A 25079-nucleotide genomic window follows, 5' to 3' on the forward strand; every position below is an offset into this window, starting at 1 on the left:
AGAGCAACATTTAGAAATATAAATATTTCTGGGACCAGAGTAAGAGTGGTAAGAATAAGAGTTGTAATCTGAACATGAATAATGTAATTCTGTGTTTCACAGGAATTGGTAGCTTTCTAACCAATGATTTTGCAGTTGTAATGGAGCTAAAGTCTAGCAACAAATTTTGCCTGACAAAGCTTTGTTATATTACCAAAAGGAATACTCATGAGTCTAACAAATGTTAAGGCCCCCATAGACGCAAAGATTTATCTTGCCGCACTACCGATTTTTGCGAAGTCCGACCAATCCTTCAAAATTATCGTGCGGTTAGTTTGATTCGAACGATCGAACATCTTACGATTTTTCGGCCGACATCTGTCAGGAAATTGATTGGCCAGGTTAAAACATTTTTGTTGGTCCCAGTGCAACCTATCTATGTTTGCAGGGCCAAGCAGGCAGCTCCCCTTTGTTTTCCTGGCAAATTGGTCTTTTTAGTTGATGAACAATTCGTACAATCGAGATACGATGATGATCGGTTCTTTTAAAAATCTCAACATCTATGGCCAGCTTTAGGGCTACAAGATTAGGAATAATCCCTTAAAAGCCTATGGTTTAGTTTGGGTTTACTGCAAAAATCACCTTGCACACTTGCAACTGGGTAATTCCATGCGTCTCTTTGAAGTATAATTTAAAACACAATTACAAAGCTTCTTATGTCCAACAGTTAAATCATTAGAGGTCAGAAAATGCTTCTCCGAATCTAGTGTCTGGAGTAGCTGCTTGTACACTGGGCTGGTCTTATGGATTGTAGGTTTCAGACCATCACTGGCATTTTCTATCGTTCATTAACATGATTCTGCATTGCTTGGTTGAATAATCGATTTACCAGGTCAAGGTAACCAGCAAACAAGGTGACCACAGTCACTTTTCTATTGTCCCTTTTTGTACCAATACAATACAGACTTAACAAATGAATTAATGCAATGGTTTGCCAACAATGCAACATAAACCCTGATGGAGTTTTATTTATGTAAAAGAGGATTATCAAAGATAAATTACATTAGGCAATCAAAGTAATAGTGAGTTCCTTGATCAGGTCCACTGATGATCTGGTAAGTCCTATCCAATCAGAATGCAGAATGCTGGTGTTAAATGTCACTGTAATGTAATGAGTATGTTTTATGCAGTGGTAGCTGCAGATAATATCCAGGACAGCATTTACTACTGCTGCTAGCTACACAAAAGCCTTATTGCCCTCACTGATAATAAATTTGATCTAAAAAATATCAGAATACGTTTATTACCCATTAAATGATTACCCATTTTAATGAAAGTTAAAGAAACCCCACATAGCAAAATAAATGAAGGGCTTCTCCATTCCCAAGCTTGGGGAAGATAATCTTTGTACATATACATCAAACTAAGCATCAGTCAAGACACCACCAGGTGTTCTATACCTAAGGGTCACACAACTGCTTCGGAATTAGTTGTCTTGTTACTGATTTCCCCATTGTCTCCCTGCTAAACATGTGAATTTCAGCAAATAGGCAATGGAAATCTTTGATAATTCCAAGTGTATCCGTGTGTGCTTATAATACAGACAAATCTATAGAATTTGTGTATCTGAACAGGATTAGCAATGTCTATGGTAAAACCTGCAGCTTCCATTGCATCATGTTTCTTTATGAATCTTTTAGAGAAACATGTCAGTACTGTGCAACTGCATGCAAACACAGCACATAAATTAAAACTTTTACCTTTGCATTTCTCTTTCCTCTATTTTCTTTTTTTCTTTTATTTTATCTAAAAATGCTAAATTCACCGCAAAACCTCACCGCTCCATCATTTAACACCAGACTCAGCTGACCTGGTTTTCCTTATTGATGGCTCAAACAATGTTGGACGTGGTGATTTTCCTTTTATCCGCGACTTCCTGGTGAATTATGTTCAAACGCGTATGGAGGTGGGGAGGAGTCAGATGCAAGTGGGAGTGGTACAGTATAGTGATGATGTCAAAACTGAATTCACCTTGAATGCGAATCCCACTAAAGACCAACTTGTAGAAGCTTTGAAGAATCTTCGCTTTATTGGCGGTGAAGAGGCGAATTTGGGGGCTGCTCTTGATTATGTTGTGGAGAATGTTTTCACGACAGCAGCAGGCAGCCGTAGAGAAGAAAAAGTCCCTCAGTCACTAATGATCATCACTGCTGGACCATCCAGTGATGACTTCAGAGAGGCTACAAATGCTTTGAAACTGAACAGCATAATCACCTTTGGAATTGGGGTGGAAAGGGCTGACATTGCTGGATTGAAGCAAATTGCAACAGATGGTTCATTTGTGTTTTCAACTCCCCAAATAAAGGATTTGAGCAACTTAGAAAGGGAAATTGTTCCCTATATTAATGGGGTAGCACAAAGGACTATAGTCCTACAGCCCCCAACAACTATAACAGAAGGTAGGTAAGAAGATGCTCATTTGCCTAATGTACACTTGCATTTTTTTTTAGATACGCTAACCATAAAATAACTGCTCAACTATTGGGTATAATGCAGTTGTCATCAATGTGGCTATGTTTGATGATCCACCAAAAACTAAAACCAGTTCTGTCTTCTTTTCTGGGTTTGTAAAAATCATATTTTGTGAGTCTGGGACTTTTTGTAAGGTAAGAATAGCATTTGACTTCACCACAACTAATCAGGAATAAATTAGAAAATAAAACAAAATAGTTTTACTTAAAATCCTACTCCAAGAATCGCTTGTTAACTGTGAAGTTTGTTCTGGTTCCTGTTTACTCCAGCCCTTGGACAGAGTTGGGGGAGGATAAAGAATAAATATATAGGTCCTCCAAACCTTCTTTTCAAAGGGATTATGCAATTGATCTTGACTAGAAAAACAGAATATAGTTTGTTAAATCTTCAAAAAAGCTTCCAATGAAGCAGCTACAGAGTTATTTAGAGGATAAAAACGCATTGTGCCATTGATCCACATATAACAAGCCATTGTCCCCCTTATCACAATCCATTGTACTTATGTATGCCAGTAGGGTAGACTTTCTGTAGCAGAAATTAACATTGCCACATAACTGTTAGAGCCTAACCAATCATGCCCACCTACTAGGTTGGGCCAATGAGCTAAAACTTAAGAAGAGATATCCTCTGCCACCTAGGTTTTGCACCAGAGTTTGCCCTTATAATAAATCAAAGTGTCAATAAAAATCATCATGCCACTTTAGAGAGGGGTCCCAAAAACAAAATACTAAAAAACCTTTACAGTTTACATACAGTAATTAGTTGAACCCACTTTTTTGTCTTGTTGCTTTATATTGCTATACATCTTTACCAACAGAGGGCAAATTTATTTGTAATTTCTATATATTCTATTATTGCTATTAATATAAAAGCAAACTGAACCACATATGATTAGTATTTTTGCTTGGAGTATACATTTATATACCTTTTAACTTATTACTTCATCTAACCACAATGAAAAGGTGGTACAACACTGGAGAGAAATCAAGAATATTAAGGATTATAGTACTATATAGTGAAGAAATGTTCTGTTTTTTTTGTAAAAAAGGCTTGCAAAAAGTTTAGCCGACAATCACTTCAAAACTGCTGCGTGCACTTTCATAAACCAGAGGTCAGCTGTGGATTAAAAAGTAACTTTATTCCCCCAACATTTCTCCTCCTAACGCTTTTCGCGTGTTAAAACACGTAGTCATAGGCACGCGTTTCGTTTTTAATCCACACTAACCTCTGGTTTAAGAAAGTGCACGCAGCAGTTTTGAAGTGATTGTCGGCTGGACCTCCCTAAGATACGGGTTCAGGGCCTCACACCCATGCCAGAGTCAGAGCTGTGGATGATATAGTAATCTTTTTTTTTTCTTCTTTAGTTGTTGAGGACAACAAAAGAGACATAGTATTTCTGGTTGATGGGTCCTCTGATCTGGGAAGCCCTAGTTTTACTGCTATTCGTGATTTCATCGTTAAAGTAGTCAGCAGGCTGGAGATTGGTCCCATCCAAGTAGCCCTGGCACAGTATGCTCAAGACGTGAAGCTAGAATTCAACCTGAATGCTTACACCACCAAAAAAGATGTAGTTGCACACGTGAAGAAAATGAAGATCTTAAACAGCACACCCCTGAACACAGGTGCAGCCTTAAAATATGTGCAGAGAAATTTCTTTACAGCTTCTGCAGGTAGCCGTGTGGAAGAAGGTATCCCCCAGTTGCTTGTCCTTATTACTGGCGGGCCGTCACGAGATGATATTCGCCAGGTCTCGAAGGAACTAAAACGAGCTGGAATACTGACCTTGACATTAGGAGCCAAGAGAGCTGTACGATCAGAGCTCGAAGAAATTGCCTTTGATTCAACTTTAGCTTTCCATACTGATGAATTCAAGGCACCTCCTCTGCAGGGTGTTCTTCCTCGGTTGCTGACTCTTCTGAAAACTCTCTCAGGAACTGTTGTAGAAGCTCCTGCCCCAGGTAAAACTTTTCATATAAAATTGTAGGAATGAAAAGTATTAGGTTACAGTAGATAATGTTTACATGTATCGTGTAAAATACACGTATCCAAATATGTATAAAGTACCTCGTTTTTTCTATTCAAATGAAGTCCTCAAAAAACTGATAAAGGTGAGATGACTGTTGTGTTGTTCTTGCAGTGTAAAATTGTATGTCCCAAAAAACTATGCTAAATAGCATAAAGGTGCAAGGATTCTCATGATCAAAATCAGTGATTATAATGTATATTATGATCATATTATCATATAGTAAACAGAGGAATGCCTTTATATAGGACATTTCTTGACAAAGGTTGGTTGAATTATCCTTGTAACACGTAGACTACATGGTGTGTGGGGAAACAACATGCTTCCCCAAAGAAATATAAAACCAATAAACATTCCTTAGATATGGAAGTTCATTCGCTCATAATATCATGCAGTTTCATGAAATTAACAATTATTTAAAATGATAGGGCCTTCTAGCTGCGAAGGAGTCACAGAGCACAAGAACATTTTGATGCACAGCTCCTTTTGGCAGACTCTATTTTTTTAACATATATCAATATATAGATGGAATCTATTATCCAGAATGATTTGGACCTGACAATTCCCCTGTATTATACTAACTGGGAAATGTTGAATCTGCAAATCTACATTCAATGAATGCAGAATTTTGAATAACTTGATTATCAGCAACAAATTCTGCATCACTGGTAGCTAAGGCTAAAGGCTAAAGGTTACTAAAAACTAAGAACCCTAAAAAATTATTAGGATATTTGGATTTATGCTAGTTTAGTTAACATCAAATACAAGGCTCTGGTTTATAATTACAGTCAATAAAGATGTGTCTCCTTAAATAGGATACTAGGAAATATTAAGGGGCCAATTCATTAACTTCGAGTGAAGGATTCGAAGTAAAAAAACTTCGAATTTCGAAGTGTTTTTTGAGCTACTTCGACCATCGAATGGGCTACTTCGGCCTTCGACTACGACTTCGAATCAAAGGATTCGAACTAAAAATCGTTCGACTATTCGACCAATCGATAGTCGAAGTACTGTCTCTTTAAGAAAAAACTTCGACCCCCTAGTTCGCCACCTAAAAGCTACCGAACCCAATGTTAGCCTATCGGGAAGGTCCCCATAGGCTTGGCTAAATTTTTTTGGTCGAAGGATAATCCTTCGATCGTTGGATTAAAATCCTTCGAATTATTCCTTATATCGAATTTTTTTGAGCAAAATCCTTCGACTTCGATTTTCGAAGTCGAAGGGTTTTCATTCCCAGACGAATATCGAGGGTTAATTAACCCTCGATATTCGACCCTTGATGCATCGGCCCCTAAATCTTTCTGCATATTTTGTTCTAAAGTAATATAGGAGAGTGCAGAGTTGCTATCTGTCATCAAGCTAACAAATGAAAAATTATGATTTAAAAATGTTTAGTTCTGGTGTATACTGTGTATAAGAAACCAAACAGACACAGCTTGTAATTTAGTTATTACTAAGATAAATACTGTATTAGGGAGAAAAGACCAGAGGAAAACAAACCTGAAACATGCAGCATTGTAACTTTTCTTCCTCTTAGTATTTCTCTAAACTTTCCTCTAAACTTTTCTCAAGCTCATTATGATTCAATTTGATGAGAGTTTTTGGCAATTTTTTTATTGAATAAAGTCTGAATTTGCACATTTATAGTGTTCTTGTACAAGAATCAGTAGTATAATAAACTCTGCCCAACACCTGCCACCTCTAAGAACTCTGTCGTGGTCCTAGATTGGTAGCATTTATTGGTTTTAAACTAGAAGTTGTTTTTGACATGGAGTTTTCAGATGTTTTCTGTACAAGCCCCGCTTATAGTCTAAAATGTGATCACACCACCAATTAACCATCAGGCCAATCATCTAGGTATAGTTAGACCAGCAAATAAACATTTATACAACATCTCCCTCTAGGTAAGTGCTACCTCCAATCCCCAACCACCCAACTATTACTTTGCTTCTAACTGAGGGGCCATTCCACACAATGTTAACCTGAGCTCTAGAATAGTATCTAGGGGGATGTGAAGGCCAGTCGAGGTACGATTATAGAATAACTTTTTGTTTCCATAGATATACCTGGAATTCTGGAAACTCAGTCAGGGGGTCTATAAGGGTGACTTTATGGGTGTGACCCTAGCAATTTTTGTAACTATGGCTGATTTAATGAGAGGGCAATTTTGTCAGGAGGTCATGATCAAAATTTCAAGGGGATGTTAAAAATAAAAGTCAGAAACCCTCTGCTCTAGATTAGTGGACTTCCTGTGATACTTTTGGGAATGTACTGTAAACAGACATTGGTACATTAAGTAGGGGTGTGGTTGAAGAACAATTTTTCTGAGGAAGGAATATTAATCATAACTGTCAAAATAGTTGTTACCTACTGAATTAAAAAGGTCTGGAAAAGCAGCCAAAACATCAGGTTAATCATCTTTTTACTTTCAAATGAATCAATTTAGTACATACAAATTATGAAAATCCATCCAAACTGCAAACAAAATGTCAAATTACCCTAAACTGTCTACTAAAAGTGTCATTATAGTTGATTTTGTAAGAAATTTGCCAGCTCGATCTAAATTGAATCAGGATATTTATTATTTTTGCAAACCTGTTTGAGAAGCCTCTCCATATTCTGGATTATGCAATTTGTGGCACCCTCAATGTTACTAAACTACAACTTCAAGCAACCTTCGGTGGCCTGTAAAGCGTTGGGGACTGTAGTTTTGAGGCAGGAATGTGCCACTGACAAGATATCTTGCTAACAGTCTGAACAGTCTAATTTTGGAGAAATATTAGGCATTGGAGAGGTTTCTCATTAAGCTTCACAGTCTCTTTTACCCTACCTCATTTCATTCCACTTTCCTAGTCTTCCATTTCTGCTCCTATACTGTGTATATTTCTGTGATACTTCCATCATTACGCTATAGCATTATTTACCAAACATCTTTGGGTCACCAAAAACCCATATCAAAACGGTTTATAGAAAAGTGAACATTATATAAATACTTTATATTTAATATGTTCTCTACATTTTCATGAAATAATAATTTAAGCAGGAGAGGTGCCCAAAAGTATGTCACATGCCAGCTACCAGTACATGACATCAGACCAGTATTGTCCTCAAACAATGCTATTAGACCACCCTTCTGTGTACAATCCATCATTTAGATTATTGTATGTATCATGGTTAATCTATCAGCCCTGCGGGTGCTTCAGTTTATATTGAAATTGGACTGTATGTCATATACAAATGTAAAGCTATTCTTATGAAAATATGACACTGTTTAATTGAGGCAAACCTATCTAGACACAAGTGCCAGATCCATAAAAAAACATAGAAAAAAAGGATACTTCTGGATAATGGTGACCCATTCGTAAAAATGTGTAATGGATGTGTTAAGGTTTTATACTTGATGGAAGGAACTGCCACATAATTTTTATCTTTCCTTATTTTACTTATCCTTTCCATATATTTAAAATTATGTGTCTACTTTGTGTAAACACATGCAATCGACTATCTAGCCTTGTTTTATTTGCTGTGATGTCATGTTCATTGTTTTCTATATTCCCCACTAAACCTCCATTAGTTAATCAAAGAGATATCGTCTTCCTATTGGATGGGTCAGTCAACGTTGGAAGTGCCAATTTTCTACTTGTGAGGGAATTTCTCATCAATTTAATTAACAAACTTGGTGTGAGCAGTGAAGGCACTCGAGTTGGGTTAGCCCAGTTTAGTGACTCCCCCAGAACTGAATTCTACCTAAATTCCTTAACTTCCAAACCCGAACTTCTAAACCGTATGGCACAACTGAGGCTCCAGGGGGGCAATGCCCTTAACATAGGCTCAGCCATCCAATATGTACTTCAAAATCATTTTACAAGTGGTGCGGGAAGCAGAATCGAAGAGAATATTCCGCAGCTGTTGGTGCTTCTAGCGGCTGGAAAATCCACAGACAACATTCAGTCATCTGCAATCCAGCTTTTCAATTCTGGGGTTCTGACGTTTTCCATCGGGGTCGGGGATGCTGACAAGGAAGAGTTGCAGAGAATTGCATTCAACCGACAGCTTGTTTATGAGATGGATGATTTCAGCTCCTTGTCTGAATTAAGCCAAGAAATTCTAACACCTTTAACTACCTATTTAAGAGGGCCAGTTACAGAAGTGACTGTTACTACAGGTAAAGCCTTTACCAAGTCATAGACTTTTCTCTGCTGGGTTTAACCCTTTATTCTCAAACATTAAGTAATAAACCAATATAAGTAAGGGTTACGGGTTCAATAAAGGAATAGCTTATTGCTTGTGCAGAACATAGTAGTTGTTTTAAAATTGTATTTGTGCATATGGATGGGGCAGTCATCATGTAGAGGTGTTCTCCACTGAGCACTACAGCAATGTTCTTGTAATGTTGTCTCAGGAGAATATCTCTGATGAAGAAAACATTATGGACTTATAGAGAATGAATCACCTATGACAATTATAAGGTTTTATCACTATACACATACCTAATGGAAAATTGTTGGGGTATTTTTTTATATTTATAAATAGCCCAAATGCATATAGGCTTACAAAGAACATGCCTAAAATAAATAATCATTTCCATCCACCAGCTTGCAATAAAAACAGGAGCAGTGAGAGTCTGCAACTCCAGCAGTCTCCGACCTTATAAGATCTGATATAAACGTACAGAGATGAAATAACAGTACATTCCCATAAACATGTCACTGAGCAGTGGCTAAGCAAATGATTCTCTGGATGAAGTGGTAAAAAAACAAAATACTGACAAAAAGGCAGGGGATATTACTGCCAGTAATAACCTGAAATAACTTTGTTGAGCTGTCAAGCTAGTGTGAGCAGTGTCGCCCAATCAATTGGCACATAAGGAACTGACTACTGGGCCTAAAGGGTGTTTTCCTGGTATCCTGGTGGGCCAGTCTGACACTGAACATGGGTAGGGTTCTGGGTAGGATTCAGAGGACACACAACCTACCTGTTTTCTTTAAGACACATAACTGTGCATACCTCAGTTCCAAAAGGGATTTTGGGGTTTGTGGAAACTGTATGGTGCAGTATCAGAAGGCCTATCAGTTCCCTTTGTATATGATTCTACAGGGGTATGCAGGGATCTAGATAATAGTGCATGGGTTATATTCTACTAAGATGCAATTGTTAGATTTTTAAAGTATATATACAGTATGTAGCAAAGAGTCTGCACAAAAATTAATTACGGGGCTTGGTCAAAATTTGGTATGCAACAGTTCAGAAAGACCTGCAATCCATATTTAGTGAATCATAATTCTTTAATTATCATATATATAAATATATAAATATGGAGTGGGGGACCTTCTGAACTGGTACATATATATACAGTATATCTATATATATATATATATTATGCATGAATCAGGGACATGACAGACAGCATTGAATTAAAGAAAATTTGATCAAGCTGCATTGTGGGCAATAAACATGGTGCTTTGCCCAGTTATTTTCAATTTGCATAATTTACCGCTTAAGTAAAAGAGTCAGTATGCATTTACTGTGTGACCAGAGAACCATTCTAATAAATTGCTCTGTTATGTGTTAATAGTTGACGAAAGTGCCAAGCAAGATGTTGTGTTCTTGATTGATGGCTCCGATGATGCCAGATCCATTTTTCCATTAGTCCTGTCATTCCTACAAAGGGTGGTAGAAGGACTTGATGTGGGTGAGGATCGGATACGTATAGCAGTTGTCCAGTACAGTGATACAGCCAGACCTGCATTTCTACTTAATGCTCATTCTGATCGTCAGTCTGTACTTAATGCCATCAGAAATTTATCTCCCGTTGGAGGACGTTTATTAAACACAGGGTCTGCTTTAGACTATGCGTCAAAAAGTGTTTTTACCAGATCAGCCGGCAGTCGAGCAGAAGAGGGAGTCCCACAATTCTTGATCCTGCTGACAGCTGGCAAATCTAGAGATGATGTCAGGAGGCCAGCTACAACACTAAAGTCCAGAGGTGTTGTCCCATTCTGCATAGGAACACAGAGAGCTGATCGGTCTGAGCTACGAGCAATATCATTGACACCTGATTTTGTAATTGTTGTTTCTGATCCCTCCGAACTGGAAAATGTACAGCAAACCATCTCCCAAAGAGTCAGCAAGATGACCAAAGAATCAGTATCTACTCTCGTCCAAACAACATCAGCTGGTAAGGGCTGGAATCATTGTATACATACTTGGTACCCTTGATCCTGACATGCATATTTTAATAGCTGATGTTTTGCATGTGTAAATCTCTTTGAAACCATTTCTGAATTATCATCAGTCCATGTCTAATTCTAAATATAAATCCTCATACAAAGCCGTATATTCTTGTGCTTCGAAATATTAAAAAAAAAGAAACATTACAGCCTTAAATGAGATGCACAGATTAAGAAATGTCTTATTGAGATGTATAGTTTTGTATTATTAATCGGTTTACTAATCTTATGCTTGGATTTTAGCCAGATGAGGTAGTAGATATGAAGGGCCATATACAAATGCACACGCACGTGTGAGTGCATATTAACCCAATTGGGTCTAACCATGCTCTCGCTGTTGCATCTATTGTGACACCGGACACAATAGTAGAAAAGCAACTAAAAGTGCACACACAATTATGGAAAAAAACTTCGATCTGAAATTTTGCTTTGAGCACTTCACTTTTGCAATGACCTCTAATATCTCTATGTGATACAAATACAATGTAGATACGCCAGTCATACAAAGCCAAGCTTTCTCTAAAAGCTCAACTGGCCTTAAGGAACAAAATTGTCTTCCTCTTAATTTCATACTGTATACGGCTTATTGTTTCTTTGCTACGTATGCTTCAGTTAGGCATAAGGTAATTTGTTAACCGTCACACTAAAATAAAATTCTATTTTTGTCCTGTCATGTTGTAGGTGCTAGGAAAGATATTGTGTTCTTGGTTGATGGATCAGACTATGTGAGACCTAACTTCCGAGCTCTCCAGACATTCCTACAGAGGGTGGTAGAAAGTCTTGATGTGGGTCAAGACAAGATACGTATATCAGTTGTTCAGTACAGTGATTCTGCCAGGCATGCTTTCCTTCTTAACACCCATCAAGACCACCAAGGTGTGCTTAATGCCATCCAAAGACTCACTCCAATTGGAGGATCTTCCCTAAATACTGGTAATGCCTTAGACTATGTCACCAGAAATGTCTTTACCAGAACAGCTGGTAGCAGAGCAGCAGAAGGTGTTCCACAGTTCTTAATCCTTCTGACAACTGGCAAGTCTCAAGATGATGTCAGGAGTCCAGCTACATCCCTGAAGAGCAGTGGTGTCATTCCATTCGCTATTGGAACTAACCGAGCAGATCAAAGTGAACTTCAAACAATATCATTCATGCCTGATTTTGTTGCGTATGTTCCTGAAATCTCTCAGGTAGAGACTGCTTATGAAACAGTCTCAGACCGAGTTGGTCAGTTGTCTAGGGAAGAAATCACCACTCTGACACAGTCTGTTCAAACTGGTAAGATCATAAAATCAGTAAGACTGCCAATCTGCATGAATATTACATATCAGAGAATGTTTTAATAATAGGGCGATTTTCCAAATGCACTTTCTAATGCTTAGTGCCTAACTACAATTCATGTGCCTAACTACAATTCATACAAAGGAGCTGGCTCCCATAATGAAGCCCTAAGCAATGGGAGATGGGAAGTTATAGGTGATGCCATTGTCTATCTTAAATTGTAATTAGCTTGAATTGCAAAGTTTAATTTGCTGCCCTTAAAATTTATGGATCAGTATAATATTGCCTTAACAATAGGAATAACTGTTCCTTTAGGATTGTACAAAATATTTGGATATGATATTACACATATATATGTGCACATAGCTAAATAAGTGGTTAAAGGAAAGTTACCCAAACCATGTAATTCCACGGATAGGAAGCATCAAGTAAAGTATTCTTATTAAACTTAGATTAAGAGCAGTCCAATAGTGTAACATATGGTATCACAAAACCCAAAACAAACCCCAAGGTCATGGTCTCGACTTACATTTCTACCTATAACAACTGCCTTTTGCTTTGGGAAGAGCCCTCTACTACTCTAATGCTGCCAGGTCTTGAAGAGAGAGACCAAGGGGGGAGCTCTGGGCAGATAAGTGAACCGTAACTTATACAGGAGGACGGGGAGCAGGGAGCGTAGTCAGGGTTGGACTGGGGATGGGTTCAGGGTCCATCGGGGCTAAAACATCAGGGCCCCCCACCAACTGCTACGAGTATCAATATAATTCCTGGTTCAAAAGGAGCAGCGTTTCCGGTATAAAGAGAGAGAGCGAGAGAAGAGAGTGCATCCAGTAGTTACTGCTTGCCGGAGGTAAAGCCTGACCTTAAGCAATCAGGCGGGGGGAGGGGAGGTCAGGAGCGCCGGGCCAGACTTGTTTTTTTCCCGGTGTCCCGCTGGCCCAGTCCAATGCTGAGTGTAGTCGAAGTTCAGAAAGAGGCCGATACCAATCAGGCAGTGCAATACTGAATCGGGAACCAGGAGCGAAGTCAGGACATAGGCCAGGGTCAAACCAAACAGTATCGCAATACAAAGTCAGGATCCGAGAGAATGGTCAGGAACCCAGGAACTATCAGGAAATAGACCTACATTGGGCAACGAGTAATTGCAAAGGAGGGTGTTTCATAGCCAGAATAATGGTTTACACTGATTGCCTGTGGCCATATTAGCATAGGATAGTGGTAATTCAGACAGCATGGAAACAGCAGGTTACCGGTTTGACTCCAGGCAGTATATTACCAATAGTACCACAATGATGGGAATCATGTAGTTTAGCAGAAGGTACTCTACTTAACACAAATGTGAGGGAAAATGTTGTCTGCCTTTAAAGTACCAAGTAAAAAGTTATTTTTTTATTTAATTACAATCAGGGCCACCCTCTGTAATCATGGGACCCCATACTAATAAGTTAGATGGGCCCTACCTGCAGAGGACCTACCTGCCCACCAGACAAGTGGTCCTAATGAAAAAAATCCCTTTGCATGCATAGGCACACCCTTGATGTGCATCAGTCATGCCCAATATAAAAAAAACTCTGTCCCTGATCCACTTACACCCTGAAGGGCCACAATCAGTGTGATGGCATTATGGGATGATAACTTTACTGTGAGAGTAATGAAGAGATGCTCACCTGTTATGGGTTAGAAAAAAGCATTGTTTATCACTTTATTATTTAAAGTAACCTTATATTGAACTTGCTTTTGTTTCTCTACCCTTATCTATCTAGCTCCAGAGGGCAAAAAGGACATCTTAATCATGTTTGACACTACTAACATTGCTGGCAAATACCCCCTTGTGCGTGAATTCCTGACTGGACTTATTGAAGGCTTAAATATCGGTCTGGATGCCACTCGTGTTTCTGTGGCTCAGATGGGTGGTGACAGCGTGAAAGTTGAATTCAAGTTTGACTCATACCCCACCAAGCAGGAAGCGCTAAATGCTGTGAAAAGGATGAGAATGAGACAGAGTAGGACCCTTGACATTGGCTCAGCTATGGACTACGCTCGTGAGAATCTCTTCACAGCAGAGTCTGGAAGTCGCATTAAGGAAGGTGTCCCACAGTATCTAGTTCTTTTGAGTGCTGGAAAATCCTCAACCAGCATTGGTGAACCTGCAGCTAAACTAAGTCAAGCTGGCATTGCAACATTTGCCATCAAGACATCTGAAGCTGATGCTGATGAACCGGGAAAATCAGTCTTTGATTTTAATTTCACTGTACAATCGATTTCAGATCTTTCTGAGATCCAGTCTCAGATTATTAATACCCTGAAGACAACCGTAATAACCTGTAAGTCAAGTTTTAAGACAAATATGAATGCATTAATTATAGCGCGTCTTTAAATATATTTCATTTTCTCATGCTTTGGTTACACGGGTTACTTATAGCTGGCATCATTGCTTTCTGTAAGGAAAATCACACACAAAGGCTAATTTATCAGTGCAGTGTCCAAAGTGCAATATTGGGTACAAGTCGCCATATTTTTACCCATAATGCACCATTTCCCCCATAATTCCCATGACGTTATGCATGTTAAATGGACACAAATGCAGAAAATCTTTAATGTCAGAATGTCATAATCTCCAGTGCTCAGCTTTAAAATAACAAATCACTCTAATAATAATCTAAACGGTAGCCATGTTTGCACAACCACAACTGTGGCTGCATTTTGTAAATGAAGCAGTATTATTTACAAATAGAAGCAGGGGCATTGCTGCCTCCCCCTGCCTCAAGTTAGCAGGGCGGCAAAAACGCACTTCAGGCAAAGTTACAAGGCAATTTTGAAATTATAATTTTGGCTCTTCTAGTGCAGAAAGCACTATTGAGGGGAAACAAAGGCTAGGCCACCATCATGACGACACTGAGTGCCGAAACACTCCTGAACAGAAGCACAAGTCCAAAGTGCAGGACTGAGTGCACATTGATACTGTTCAAAAAGGTACATACTCTGTTGTAACTTGCAGTCAGCACCCCTTCAGCCTGCATGCAATGTGACAATAATTCTATGGTTCCTTAGTAGTGAAGGGAGAATTTGTCCCGTTTTCCAGCGAAATTTGTGAAACTGGCAAAAAATTCACAAAACAGCTGCCCACAATTCAAAGTTGATGCCGGCGCCCATTAAAGTCAATTGTCAGCCAGCAAATTCGCCGGTGGGGAAATGGGGAAATTCGTCGACTGGTGAATAAATTCGCCCATCACTATTCCTTAGCGGAGTTCTGATGCTCAAACTCCGTGAGCATAACTGCAGGGAGAAAACATGGTACAAGTTGTGGGTAAGGTGCTTACCAAGAAAGATGCTAATTTGAACCAATATCTGTGCATTACATGCAATTTGTAGTTGATGCATATTAGCTGGTGCCTGCATTTACGCTGGAATTCTGGGGGGGGGAGCTGCATTGTGGGCAGCTCTGGACTGAGATTCAAAATAGGCCCTGGCATTTCAGCTACACAAAGGCCCAAACAGCACCTCACCAGCCCAATAAATAGTGCCTATCTATGGCAACTTACAGCAGCCCCTCTGGCAATTGCCAGAACCCACAGATTGCCAGTCCGGGCCTGATTGTGGGTAAAAAACATATCTATTTGAATTTTGCTCTTTGTACATTGCATTGAGTTTGTAAATAAGCTCTAAGGCCTGCAGGTAACAGCATACAGTATTTTGGTCCATTGGAAACAGTAAAACCCATCTGAACCCAACGATACTGCAAATAGTTCAACAGAAGTAGCCTGTTTTATCTTACAAATTTATTACCCCACTAGTTAATTCTATATATAATTAGCGATGGACGAATAAATTCGCCAGGTGCAAATTCACGGCAAATTTTCGCGTTTCAACACCAGTGAATAAATTTGTGAAACTGCAGCGAAGATTGGCTGCTTCAGAAAAATGTTGGCAAGCATCAGAATAGTTGTTCGCATAAAAATTGTCGTGCTTCAAAATTATTCAGACGCCCATTGACTTTAATGCATTTGGACAAAATAGGCACTCGTATAAAAATTTTCGCCGGCGCCAAATTATTTTGACGCCCATTGACTTCAATGAGTTTTGCAAATTTTTTTCCATTTCGTGAATTTTGCGACATTTGCAAATTTTTTGGTGAATGAGGGAAATATAAAAGAAGGAAATAGCAAAATGTAAAATACAGTTTCCCATGGAACACATAGGAAAGTGGCAGTGAGGTGATTCAAAGCATTTTTATGTTGCATTTTTAGGAGATAATACATACAATGGGTAAAACACAGGAGGATAATCCTTTGCGTAAAGCTGGCCATACAATATAAGATTTAGCAAGGTCGCCAAATTATGGGATGAGGACTGTATCAAGTAGCTGTTGTGGTCCTTGATTGCGTGAAAATCAAACCTGCCTGATTTTTGGCCATATATCCTCTGGGAAGCCTGTCAGGGGGGCCCCTTACACTGGTAGATAAGCTGCCGAATCGGTCTAAAGGACCTGAATCAGAAGCTTAAATCTGCACATGTATGGCCACCTTAAGGCTTGTGCTAGAGATCAATGTAGTATTTGGTCTGGAGATGGTGGGCAGCAAATAATTAGTACTCCGCGGTGGTCCTGGATGAAACTCCTAATATACCAAGAGAAATAGTTTTCCATCCTAATTGCTAAATATGCACATCTTATCATAGTTTATCTAGGCCCTAATGCTGGCAGCTTTTGGAGCTTTTATTGTAAGTAATGGGATTTACATATTAGCACATTCTGTGGCACCAATCTTTACTGAAGCTAGGACACAGAAAGGCTGTGTATCTGCAACATCATTGAAATAGTATAAGACATGATACAAATAGTTTAAAGTGATAAATGATGTATACATTTCATAGGCAGTTGTTTATTAATTATTTCCTCAGCCCAATGGTATCAAGGGGAGCATGATCACAGCATATCTCCGCCATGTCTATTATTTAAATCACGAAAACAGGGAAGCTGATGCTGCTTCATGTTTAGTTCTTGTGAGGTAGATATCTACCAGTGCACAGATAACCCCCCTGTATAATATGGATTATAGTTTACAAAAAAATCAAATTATTTATCTCACAAGAACCAAATATGGAATAGATTTCTCTGTTTGCAGTGCTTTACTCAGGAAATCAAAAACACAGACTAAGACAGTGGACAAAAATTATGTTCAGCACAAGACCAATTCAATTAACTTAGTTGAACAAGGGGGTGTACTGCCCCTTTAATATGAACTGAAGTCCTCTAGTGGCAGAAGGTAAAACTCACACTCTAGACAGGGTAAAGCCCATTGAGACCAATGGGTTATACTTTACAGAAATTTTACAAAAGGTTTAGGAACAGTGAACATTTTTTATAATAAAATAACAGGTTCTACCCGAATTTTACAGTTTTATATTTGGGTAAAAAATGACACAACATCTTTATAACAATGTTGGATTTTATATAGTATACATTGGCATTAAATTGGGTATGTAAATTAGATACATATGCTACTTTTTAGATGAAGAAGACAGAAGGAAGGATATTGTTTTCTTGATTGATGGATCTGATGATGCCAGAAGCCGCTTCTCAGCTCTTCGGTCTTTCATCCAGAGGGTGGTCCAGAATCTGGATGTAGGACAGGACAAGACACGTATAGCGGTAGCTCAGTACAGTGATTCCACCAGACCAAACTTCCAACTTAATACCCACCGAGACCAACAAGGAGTATTAGATGCCATCCAACGCTTGACTCCTATTGGAGGTTCTTCACTGAACACTGGTGCTGCTTTAGACTATGTCACCAGAAATGTATTTACAAAGTCATCTGGCAGTCGGGCAGATGAGGGAGTTCCACAGTTCCTGATTTTACTGACCACTGGTAAATCAAGAGATAATGTCGGTAGACCAGCCACAACACTCAAAAATCAAGGGGTTATTCCATTTGCTATTGGAACAAACAGAGCAGATACCACTGAGCTACAAACCATCTCTTTTCTTCCTGATTATTCCTTTTCCGTCTCTGATGCATCCCAGCTGACAGATGTATATCAGGCTTTCACAAACAGAGTGTCTCAGCTTAACAAGGAAGAGGTGAATATTTTGATCCAGCGTGGTCCATCAGTTCCTACTACATCAGTTACTATTACAGGTCAGTTTTAAAGTATACACAAAATATGGTATGATTGTAATTATGAATACATGTTATGAATACATTTTCATATTGCTTGCAATTGTCTCGTAGGCGTCAAGAGAGATGTGGTTTTTCTTGTTGATGGGTCAAGATCAGCTGCACCTGAGTTCAATAATGTTAAAGAGTTTATCGGAAAAATTGTAGAAAGGCTTGATGTCAATCCTGACAACACAAGAGTGTCACTTGTACAGTATAGTGGTGACTCTAAGGTTGAATTCTTGCTTAATGCTCACTCCACTAAGGATGAAGTTCTTGCTGCAATAAGGAGGGTAAGACCAAAGGGTGGAAATGTTGTTAACACTGGAGGTGCCCTTGAGTATGTATCCAAAAATATATTCACAAGGCCAGCTGGAAGCAGAATTGAGGAACAAGTTCCACAAATTCTTATTATAACTTCAACCGGACCGTCTGCTGATGATGTTGGAGAGGGTGCAAAGCAGGTGAAAGAATCTGCTGTGGTTCCTTTTTTGATTGGAAAAAACATAGATGAAGAAGAAAGCAATAAGATCGTTGTGGCTCGGAATTTTTTTCTACCAGTTACCAGCTTCCGTGAGCTACCGGCTTTGGAGCAAAACCTTGCCACCTCTTTTACTACCCTGACTAAAGAACAGATAAGAAAGCTTTATGACACTGACAATGGACCAGGTAAACATGTATTCAAGGTTCAAATGCAACCTATGCAATAAATACTACATACATTTCATACAAGTCAAATACAAGCAGGGAATCTATTTTTTTAACGCATTATCCTATTATTTAGAAAGCTGTTTCCACACAGTCCATTGAATGCAATCATCTCCTTTTTTAATGATTTCCTTACTCTCTGTAGCAATAAAACAGGACCTTATAATTTAGGGTAACTCAATTGCATATCTTTTTTTTTTAATGTTAAAGGCAACCTATTGTGTTAAAACAAAAATCTAGCAGTGCATTATACTACTCTTACTATAGAAGGGATGTGCTTAAAAAATGTGTGTTTGGGGCTGATTAATTGAAAATACCCCCCCCCCCCAAATCTAACTAGCCCATCCCATCTGTTCTATTTCCTGCTCACTGAATTCTCTGGCTGTGCTGTTGAGCCAACATCACTCAGCATAGTTGCATAGAAAACAATAGCCTGACCTGATGGGAAATTTAAGTTTTTCTTTGTTTGTGTGACTGCATGGCTGTGATTGGCTATCCCCTCCTACTGTACTTCTGGCAGAGACAATTTGGACACACTCATCCCTCATTTGAAACACAGACAGGGACTGTTACAGATCTATAGGAGCTCCTATAGGCATTTTGAAGATAAATATAATTATTTAGTCCCAAAACAAACCAGCACCATATATGACTTGTTAGTGTCTACAAAATCATATACCATATGTCTCCTTTAAAATATTTTTTTTAACAGACTTAATCGGGGGTGATCTTTAAGGAAACTTTTTTATTATGTTATAGAACGGCCAATTCTAAGCAAATTTTTAACTGGTTTCATTATTTATTTTTTATAGTTTTATAGTTATTTGCTTTTTTCTACTGCAGTTTTCAAATGGATGTCGCTGATGCACTTCTAAAATACAAATACTCTGTAAGGCTATAAATGTATTGTTATTGTTACTTTTTTTACTGATCCTTTATTCAAACCCTCTCCTATTCATATTCCAGTCTCTTATTCAAATCAATGCATGGTTGCTAGGGGAATTTGAACCCTAGCAATCAATTGGCTGAAATTGCCAACTGGAGAGCTGCTGAATAAAAAGCTAACTCAATAACTTAAAAACCTTCAATACTAAAAAATGAAAACCAATCGCAAATTGTCTCAGAATATCACTCTCTCCATCATACTAAAAGTTATCTCAAAGGTGAACAACCCCTTTAAATTTTCTCACCATTAAGGTGGGCAAAATTATTTTAGCCACTTCAGTGTCCGGGGTCACACAGTTTCTAGTCTCGTAAGAAAGTTTGTCTTTCTGCCGTTGTGGTAATTGAAAAATAGTCATGTTCTGTTCTTTGCTGTCTTTGCTGGGTATTATGTTGTTTCTTCAAAAGCATTTTCCTCTTCTTTAAAGAAGCAGATCAAGATAGGAAAGATGTGGTCTTCCTTATTGACGGATCAACAAACACAGGTCCAGCTGGCATGGCTCACATTCGAGACTTTATATTAGGAGTTGTGGAGAACTTCCAGATTGCACCAAATAAAGTGAGGGTGGGGCTGGTGCAGTTTAGTAATGAACCTGTATCAGAATTCTATCTCAAGACCAACTTGCAAAAACAAGCACTTGTTAATAACATTCGACGCCTGAGACTCAAAGGAGGTGGGCCATTGAACATTGGAAAAGCAGTGGAATATGTGGCAAAGAATCATTTTGTGAAATCTGCCGGAAGCAGGATAGAAGAAGGAGTACCCCAGTATCTTGTTCTACTAACAGGTGGAAACTCAGAAGATGATGTGTCAGGATCTGCCAGACTACTTCAGGATGCCAAGGTACAATGTGCGGCTGTGGCAAGTGGTACTACGGATCGCAAAGAAATTGAAAACATTGTCACTGACCCACGACTTATCTTTAGCATCAAAGAGTTTAGAGACCTGCCAACAACTGAAAGGAATATATATAGATTTTTTGAAGGCCAAATTGTTGATCCTCCAACACCATCGATAACCACAATAAGTAAGTATCTTAGTTTTGCTTGGACACTCACAGTTGAAGTTATACTGTGTCAATTATTCTATAAATATGTTAAATACACAGATATGTTCTGAGGGGAACAGTGCTTGGAAAATTGCCCTGGGCCTATTGTAGCCCTTGATTACTCCTTAGACCTTATTAGACCTTACTCCATAAGACCTTATTTTAAGAATATAAAGCACTTTAGTGTCACTTTAAGGTGGTTATTTACTAAAACTCAATCTCAGCTGAATCTCCAAATCAGCCAAACTTCCTTCCACCCTGACTTTATCGGAATGGCAGGGACATCTGCCATTGACTTCTACATGATCTCCACAGGCTTGAGATGGAGTATTTTCAGATTTTTTTTTAGCAGCTTTGGGGTATAATAAAACTCTTTTCCTCTTGAAAAATTCAGGTTTTCCCCTTAAAAACCCTGACAAGATAAAAGTGAAGTTTAATAAATGGGCCCCTAAGTGATCATGGTATAAATTTTATTCCACCGTCTTTATAATGATAATGATTTTTACTGGCACAATGTTGAATGGATTAATTTGAGAATTTTTTGATTGTTGCTCAATCTGTATATCTAACTGTCAATTATATATGTAAGTTTTATGCCTTTAACCAACACTTTGCTTTGTTTCAGCTGGCAGGAAAGAAGCAGACATTGTCTTCCTCGTGGATGGATCCATTAATTTAGGAAGAGATAACTTTAAGGAGGTCTTAGGGTTTGTTTCTGGTATAGTGGATGCTGTGTTTGATGAAGAAGATTCAATCCAAATTGCTCTGGCACAATACAACTCTGATGTCACAGATGAGTTTTTCTTAAAAGATTTTACTGACAGAGACCAAATCATGGATGCTGTTACGAAAGCTGAGTATAAAGGAGGGCGTGTAGCAAGTCTAGGTGCTGCTATCCGTCATTTGCAGAATAAGCATTTTGTAAAGGAGGCAGGCAGCAGAATCGGCACTGGAGTTCCTCAGATTGCTTTCGTTGTCACTGGAGGAAAGTCAGTCGATGATGGCCAGTCTGCATCCATTGCTTTGTCCAGTAAAGGTGTTAAGGTCTTTGCCATTGGTGTGGGAACCATTGATGGTGAAGAGGTTTCCAAGATTGCAAGTGATGCACCAAGCGCTTTCAGAGTCCCTAATGTTCAAGAGCTATCGGAACTGAATGAGCAAATCCTCATTACTCTTGATACTGCTCTTACTAAGCAAATGACCTTATGCCCAAGTGTACCAGGCATCACAAAAGGTAGGCAAAAATGAGGTAAATCCGGATCCTTCTATTGAGAGAAAATAAAAAATAGAAAATGAATTAAACAGACATTTCCTTTTAATGATTCTTGTGCCACCTATATTAAGAAAAAGGTTAATTTGTTAAGTGGACATTTTTAATTTTTTACTGTTACATCCTGTATGGCATGCCTCAACTGTATTGAGTGTAGGCAGGTCTGTAAGGGTCAGTGGGATTGGAATAATGTCCCCTCTGAAGAGAGATGCATCAAAATAGGATAAGGTTTGGGATTTGCCCAAATCTATGCTTTTTTCAGGTGCCTACCTGAATCGAATACAAACCCTAAATATCATTAGGGTTTGTATTCGATTCAGGTAGGCACATTGTTGAAAATCCCTGTATTAAGAAGAGATATGCAGGCAACCAAGTCATGATGTTCACACTGGACCATTTTAATGAGCACCATCAATAACTTCTCTAGAAATATTTAAAACGTAAGAGCTAAATGTTTATTTTATTGACCTCAGAATGTATTGATACCTTAAGTAGTTGTAAAAAAATCAAGGTCAATGTAAATAACCTATGCTATGTCTGACAAGTTGTGTGCATAGTTTTGTATATATTTACTATTTAAATACAGAAAACTAACAATATATATTTTGTTGTAGATTGTAAACTGGAAGTGATTTTGGGATTTGATGTATCTAATGCGGGACCCGGGCAAGATGTCTTCTTGGTTCAGAGAGCACTGGAATCCAAAATGAAAGGAATTCTGGCACGCATCTCCAACATGCGTAACATCAGCTGCACTGGGGGACAGAAGCCCTCTGTAAAAGTTTCTGTCCTTTCACAAGGAAGTAGAGGACCAGTTGAAGCTTTTGACTTTGCAGAATATCGTGATGAGCTCCTCAAAAAGATAACTGACATGGGCACCCGCGGACCATTTGTTCTGACAAGTCAAACTCTCCAGTCATATCTGACAAAATTTAAGACTGCTGGGGAGGACAACACTATAAAGGTGGGTGCACTATAAATACATTACCTCCCAAAAAAGTGGTTAGTTAGTGTCTTTGTCATGATATCAGTCGCTGTAGCATATTCTGAAAATGTGAGAAATTATGAAAACTTTGTTCCTAGTTTCTTTTATTCAGAATGCACCTAATTTAGGCACTTGTAGCAGCTCAGTATCTAATAACTGCTGTATATGTACTAGTATAACAGAATGCATGCTGTAACAGCTTCTCAATGGTTTTACAGGTAGTAATTCACATGACAGATGGGGCTGATGCAGGGATGGCTGAACTTCAGGCTGCATCAACAGCTCTCAGGAATTCTGGTATGTGCCTGCTAGGATATTGGAGTATACTCCATAGAACCAATAGGGAGTCAACTTTTGCTGATTTTTCGCTGCCCCCTGAGCTATTTAAAAATGCAAATGCCAAAGAGAGTGTGCAGGTTCTACTTGTCTAAAATTCTTTCACTTTAGGGCAATTACAATGCAAGTTTCAAGTGTTTAGGACCCATAGCTGGGTTCACCTGGCCTTTACTTGCTGCTTGGTTATAATTATTCTAATTTATGTAGAAAGTGCCAGAATATTCCACAGCATTGAACAACACAAGCAGTGTGACAGAAATGAAAGATATGAAACAAGCAGAAGCCTAGACATGAATTCAGAGGGCCCTGTCTAGGATAACTTGGACAGGGTACTCAGCTTTCAGATAAGCTTCAAACTCATCCTAAAAGTGGTGTGAAATATACTCAATGTCACAATATTTACATTTTTTGGGGGAGGGGTGTCAGTGAGTGACCACACTTGTGGAAGCAATATATGAAATGCCAGAAAGTGCCTCATGGGTAGTGTTGGGACAGATATACTACTGGAGGACACAACACACTGTCAAATATAATGTAGACTTGGTATTATTTGTGGGGGTATATCTGCTCGTGCTTTTCACAGTTTAATTGGATTTAATCCTCTCACCATGTTCCATAGAGCACCTCCTTGGTACTGATACATCTTGTTATAGGGCAGGTAAAAAAAAATGCAGGAGCTGCACACAGTGTATGTTTGGGAAGATTTATTAGTGGTATTTGCTACATAGACTCCATTCATACTATCCCAGAACATCTTACAGGATAAATGTTACTAATGTTACTAATCGTATTATTCTTCCTGACAAGTTACTTATATATTGTTTATAGGAGTGAAAGCTCTGCTCTTTGTGGGGCTTGAAAATGTTGCCAAATTCGACCAAGTGAGGCATTTGGAGTTTGGCCGTGGATTTACTTATGACATTCCCTTGACATTGAGCCAAGAAGCTCTTGATTTTGAGATTGTTGAAGAGCTGGTAAGATAATATCCCAGTTTTAGAAAACAGGGGCCCTTTTACGGATTACTTCTAATAGGTTTAGGTATTGTCTATCTCCATGCACTGTATGGTTACAAGTGGGTGTTTGAGGATCAGACACAAATCTGGACAGTTTCCTTTACTTGAGATGGCTATATATGTGTTGATTTTTGGAATATCCAACAAATTATCCACTGAACTGATCTGTTGATTACTGGGCAATCTGGCTACACATATTCAGCTAAATATTTGGGGGGTTCTTTATTAAAGGTTATTTTCACTAGAAAACTCAAATTTTTAGAGGAAAAAAAGGAGATTTATTATACACCCATGCTGCAAAAAGCCAGAATCTTAAAATCCGACATCTCAGGTCTGTCGAGGTCCTGTAGAAGTCAGGAGAGACACCTATCCCAATTTGAAGTTATCATGGTCTGGAGTTCTAGGGCAAAAACTCAAAAAAGTCGTGTGATTCGGGAAAAATTGGGAATAGGAGTTTGGTCAAGCTTTTTTTTTTATTAATTTTATGTTATGAATTTGGATTTTAGTAAATAACCTAAGTTATAGTGTTTGGGCCTAGGGGAACAATCACATTATATATATATATATATATATATA

General features: G+C 38.6%; 1 protein-coding gene across 5 annotated transcripts in view; it reads left to right on the plus strand.

Moving 5' to 3' along the window:
- LOC398368 (collagen alpha-3(VI) chain) overlaps positions 1–25079 on the plus strand; it is a 78911-nt gene that overhangs the window by 23425 nt on the left and 30407 nt on the right. For 2 of the 5 annotated variants that reach the window (XM_041577019.1, XM_018236068.2), the window contains exons 3-15: positions 1839–2438; positions 3876–4469; positions 8109–8699; positions 10110–10712; positions 11446–12039; positions 13806–14366; positions 17553–18182; positions 18276–18869; positions 20279–20878; positions 21525–22133; positions 22784–23133; positions 23373–23451; positions 24319–24464. In XM_041577019.1, the coding sequence (XP_041432953.1) occupies positions 1839–2438; positions 3876–4469; positions 8109–8699; positions 10110–10712; positions 11446–12039; positions 13806–14366; positions 17553–18182; positions 18276–18869; positions 20279–20878; positions 21525–22133; positions 22784–23133; positions 23373–23451; positions 24319–24464 (6551 nt within the window). The remainder of the gene's footprint in view (positions 1–1838; positions 2439–3875; positions 4470–8108; positions 8700–10109; positions 10713–11445; positions 12040–13805; positions 14367–17552; positions 18183–18275; positions 18870–20278; positions 20879–21524; positions 22134–22783; positions 23134–23372; positions 23452–24318; positions 24465–25079) is intronic. The other 3 variants (XM_041577020.1, XM_041577021.1, XM_041577022.1) reach the window with 3 other exon arrangements.

The sequence above is a fragment of the Xenopus laevis genome, chromosome 9_10L (genome assembly GCF_017654675.1).
Source record: "Xenopus laevis strain J_2021 chromosome 9_10L, Xenopus_laevis_v10.1, whole genome shotgun sequence".
Lineage (NCBI taxonomy): Eukaryota > Metazoa > Chordata > Amphibia > Anura > Pipidae > Xenopus > Xenopus laevis.